A 5313-nucleotide genomic window follows, 5' to 3' on the forward strand; every position below is an offset into this window, starting at 1 on the left:
TCCTCTATTATAAAAACTCATCTCATTCAGGAACCTTAAAGTGATAAAAAAAAAATTCTCTTGTTTGTCAGAAGCATATTCCCAGAGCAAGTGATAAGGACCTGAGCCATTTGCCATGACAACACAAGGCTCCATGGACATAGGAGCAAAAGTGTGATCAGATGGGCAGGTACAGAGCCCAAGGACAACTTTGAGGCACAGATTAATTGTTATTATACTAGCAAGTAAAGGATTGGCATGCATTTCTTAGTAAACTTAGTTGGACATCTGTAGCTCTGATCTTGTACATAGTTGTAAAGGTTTCAAACTTACCATCTATTGACAAAAAGCCTTTTATCTACTTTGAAATTGTTCTGAGGTGAAAGTGAGCTAATTATGTGCAGTTAGTTGAGCAAAAGAACAAGGCAGACTGTTAAGTGTCCATTGTCCTTGTTGGACTAATAGATATAGTTATGAAGCATGTCCCAGTATATATTCTATATTTTGAAGTTATATAGCTAAATGAAAAGTCATTCTCTTGAACATTCACAGATATATATACCCAATAGATGGAATATTTTTATAGGATAAACACACAAGCAGGGGGTAAACACCCAAAGCTATTCTAGGGAAGAAAGAAAGTGGCATATGAAAGAAATTACAGATACAGGGAAATGGTTTTCAGAGTCAGTGGTCCTGTTGGCTTTGGTAGATAGGATTATCTCCATCAGGGCATGGTGCATTGACATCTGAATTATTAATTTCCATACTCTGAATGCTTTCATTACCGCTTGCAATGTAATTATGAAAAAGATAAAATTGTTCAAAAATTTTGAATGTGTGCGTTCAATTGAAGAGAGATTTTTCTAAGCATTCTTTATGGAGATAAAGCAGAAACACCTGGACACACTGAACTCATGGCTCATGAGAAGGAAGGGGCTGACAGTGGGGAAGCACCCAGAAAGTAATGCAGACACCTGCAGCAGGAGCCATCTATGATGACTAGAAAGAATTATACATATCATACTGATACAGGAGAGTGTGTAAAAGAAGGCAAAGGTGCTTACCAGGAAAATGATGGTTTGAGTAGCTCTGGACTCAGGGGAAGATCTGGAGCAGACCTTGGCCCTGGGCATGTGTTGCATCCTCTGCTTGTGTCTGTGTAGGATAAGAACCATGGAGGTGCTGGCCCAGACCATGAGCCCCACAAAAAGAAAATCAGGAACTGACAGCAATGTTGTATACAGTATGTCTTTGATTCTTTCAGTAGGAGTAGCAGCACAGTATCCTAGATCTTTTAGACTTGCTGTATTGTTCTTGTTGTATTTTGCTCTTAAGTACACAAGATTTAGACTACTGATAAGCATATATAGGATCCAGCTCAGGTATACAGAAGAAACGATATGTTTCTGTCTTCTACCTTTAAGTTTTGCCCATATGGATTCCATGGGGCTGATGGTGATGGCTTGGATGATACTCAGGAAACTAGTGCTGCCTATAGACACACCCCTGCCCACTCTGTTGAGATAGAAAATCACTTTGCATTCAAAATCATTGAGAAAGTCTGTCAACCCAAAAGCTGCCATTGTCTGGGGTATTCCTCTACACAATAAAGTTAAGGCGTTCGCTATCGTCAAGTGCATCAGAATCCAGTCTGTGGATCTTAATGTGTGTTCCCTGAAGTGAGACAACAGATAATGGTGGAGGAGATAAAAATTGCCCAGAGCTCCAACCATAGTCTGTGACAAAAAGATCACTCCTATGGCTACTTCACTGTCTGCCATGGTGTCCAGTCCAGCTGTCAGCTTGATAGTGTATCAAAGATGATACCTGGCAGAGAAGTAGTTTGTCATTCACAGTGAGTCCTACTAGAAAGATTTAGCTGCTTTTTCTTTCCTTGGAAAGGGGGTACTGTTTCCATGACTTTTAAAATCATACCTCACATTCATAGGCCTGCTTTAGGTGGGAAACAACTTTTCAATTTTAGCACCATGTGTGGCAGCCACTAATTTTATTTCATTATTTTACTGTTATAAAAATTAATAGACATGAACTAATGTCTAAGTAGTGAAGTTTATTTTTTTTTATAAATTCTCTCTGATTAAGGCTAAATTAGGTTCCTAAAACTGGCTGAGTGGTTACAGTTAAAGTGAGAGAGTGAAATGAACTCCTGAAAGCTTTTGGAGTTCTTCCAGAAATGCAGTTTAGCACTTCACCTAGTTTTGTATAATCCTTTTGCTACTCAGTGAGTTCATCTTTTGAACTTTTGCTGCAATGAAACTTCATGTACTTCTGAATTCTTTTTGTTAGCTAATTAAAATATGATTTTTTATTTTACTATCTTGATAAATGTAGGCACATTTCAGACATTATGATGCAAGATGAATCTGCAGCTTGCTGGGTTATTTGCAAAAAGGCCACAATCTTTCAATAACAGGAAAGGCACAAAAGCTTCACACAACTGAGATTAGAAATAGAGGCAATGACCCTAATCCGAACAACTGTCATAGTATACCAGGTATTCAACTTTGTAGAAAAGAGAAAAATAATGTAATAAAATTATGTATCATATTAACAGAATATTATTAATTTAAGATCACATCTATATATTGAAACTTACATTATTTCCCTGGTAAGAACATTTCCATTGAGTCTTACAGGCTTCCCCATTTGTGAGTTACAGGACTCTGCCACTGGCAATCACTTACACTCTCTGCTCTCTTCTTCTTCTTACTGGGGTGGTGATCTCAGTGCCATGGCCCCAGAGATCTGGAAAAGCAGGAGTCAGACAGCCTGTGCTTAAGATATGGATCTATGATTCTGTGACCTCACCTCCCTTCAGATCTGCAATTATCATTTCACCTATAAAAGCTGTGTACCATGATATGTATACATTTTCTTAACACTTCTCCCCAAAGGTGATAGTTAGCTAAAGCAATTACAAGTCTCTTCCCACTGTGATTTAAGTGAATGTTGAAGAGACTGGAGACACCTATTTATCCTTTACCTCTGAAGACAGACAATATCTTACACAGAGGTATCTGAAAACCCTGGGGTCTGACATGGGAAGGACTGATAGGTAGTTGTGTATCTCATCAACTTAGTTTTCCTCAATGAGAGTTTACCCGGAATCCAGTTTCCTCTGTACTGCTTCTCTATAAGATGTGCCATAATTTTAGTTACTAAAAAATTAAGGAATGATACAAAATAGCTTGAGTGCATGAGTATTTCCCACAACTCCATGTCATTCACCTTTAACACACTCGAATCATTCATTTTGATGCTCTTTAAAGGCAATCATCTTCTTTACACATTTTTTTTTCAGAAACATCTAAACTGGTGTATTTCCCTCCATACTAGTTATGGTCGAGATAGGTCCCAGTAGAATAAACCAATACAAATATTTGCCATTGATCTGGCTCCTTTCATGACTAGATGATAACACCTTATTGGTGTAGAAAGAACATGTTTTGACTGTAGGGCATAGAGAAATCAAACTGGAAGTGGCAAAGGGAATACACACACACCCTTCACTGGCTAGGTTTCCCAGAGGCACAAAGTGCTGTCAGTAGTGCTTGGGAAGAAAAGATACCAATGGTCTTATTGAGTGCTGGTCCCTGCATCTACAAAATTGATCTGGAGTCAAATATTCTCACTAGAGAAATAGTAGAAATGTTGATTGTGTTAATGAACTGGTCTCTAGGTTGGATTGGAGTACTGCTCAAAAGAATAAATTTCATGCCTGGGATTTTAAACAAATCCTTTGTTTAGTGAAATCTATGCCACAATAAAAAGCTATTGGTAATTCTTTTCTAAGTGTTCATGTTTCTTTTTATAATTGTTTTTATTAAGAAATACCTTGACTATCCCATTCCCTCAACATAACCCAAACCCTTCCCTTTTACCTTCCTTCTACCCCTCCACCCGCATGGTCCCAATTTTGTCAGATGATCTTCTTTGTTCCCAATTCCCAGGTGGATCTATATATGTTTTTCTTTGGGTTCACCTTACTACTTAGCTTCTCTAGGATCATTGACTATAGCCTCAATGTCCTTTGTTTATGGCTAGAATCCACTTATGAGTGAGTACATACCATATTCATTATTTTGGGTTTGGGTTACCTCACTCAGGATGGTGATTTCTAATCCCATCTATTTGCATGCAAAATTCAAGATGTCATTGTTTGTAAATGTGCCACACTTTATTCATGCTTCTGTTGAGGGGCATTTAGGTTGTTTCCAGGTTCTGGCTATTACCAATAATTCTGCTATGAACATAGCTGAACAAATGATTTTATAGTATGATTGAGCCTCTTTGGGGCATATTCCCAAGAGTGGTATTGCAGGATCCTAAGGTAGGTTGACTCCCAATTTTCTGAGAAGGCACCAAAATGATTTCCATATGGTTGCACAAGTTTGCATCCCCACCAGCAATGGATGAGTGTTCCCCTTACTCCACATCCTCTCCAGCATAAGCTATCATTGGTGTTTTTGATTTTAGCCATTCTGACAGGTGTAAGACAGTATCTCAAAGTTGTTTTGATTTGCATTTCCCTGATTGCTAAGGAAGTTGAACATGTCCTTATGTATGTTTGGCCATTTGAAATTCTTCTGTTAAGAATTCTCTGTTTAGTTCAGTACACCATTTTTTTAAATTGGGTTTTTAGAATTTTAATATCTAATTTCCTAAGTGCTTTATATATTTTGGAGATCATTCCTTTGTCTGATGTGGGGTTGGTAAAGATCTTCTTCCATTCAGTAGGCTGCCTTTTTGTTTTTATTAACTGCGTCCTTTGCTTTACAGAAGCTTCTCAGTTTCAGGAGGTCCCATTTATTTATTTATTTATTGTCTGTGCTACTGTGCTTATATTTAGGAAGTAGTTTCCTGTGTTGCAGACTACTTCCCAATTTCTCTTCTATCAGGTTCAGTGTGGTCAGATTTATATTGAGGTCTGTAATCCATTTGAACTTGAGTTTTGCGCATGGTGATAGATGAGGATCTATTTTCATTCTTCTACAGGTTGACATCCAGTTATGCCAGCAAAATCTATTGAAGATGCTTTCTTTTTTCCATTGTAAATTTTAGCTTCTTTGTCGAAAATCAGGTGTTCGTATGTGTGTGGCTTAATATCTGGATCTTCAATTTGATTCCATTGGACAACATCTCTATTTTTATGCCAATAACAGGCTCTTTTGATTATTGTAGTTCTGTGATAGAGCTTAATATCATGGATGGTAATGCCTCCAGAAGTTTCTTTATTGTATAGGATTGTTTTGGCTATCCTGGGTTTTTATATTTCCATATGAAATTGATTATTGTTCTTTCAAGGTCTGT

The 5313-nt window shown here is 37.6% G+C and overlaps 1 protein-coding gene across 1 annotated transcript; it reads right to left on the bottom strand.

Moving 5' to 3' along the window:
• Nucleotides 1-845: 845 nt before the first annotated feature.
• Nucleotides 846-1763, bottom strand: LOC101995354 (vomeronasal type-1 receptor 4-like). Its single transcript, XM_005371910.3, has one exon. The coding sequence runs from the start codon at nucleotides 1761-1763 to the stop codon at nucleotides 846-848; it is 918 nt and encodes a 305-aa protein (XP_005371967.3).
• Between the last annotated feature and the right edge of the window lie 3550 nt (nucleotides 1764-5313).

Source organism: Microtus ochrogaster, unplaced genomic scaffold, assembly GCF_000317375.1.
Source record: "Microtus ochrogaster isolate Prairie Vole_2 unplaced genomic scaffold, MicOch1.0 UNK138, whole genome shotgun sequence".
NCBI classification, from domain to species: Eukaryota; Metazoa; Chordata; class Mammalia; order Rodentia; family Cricetidae; genus Microtus; species Microtus ochrogaster.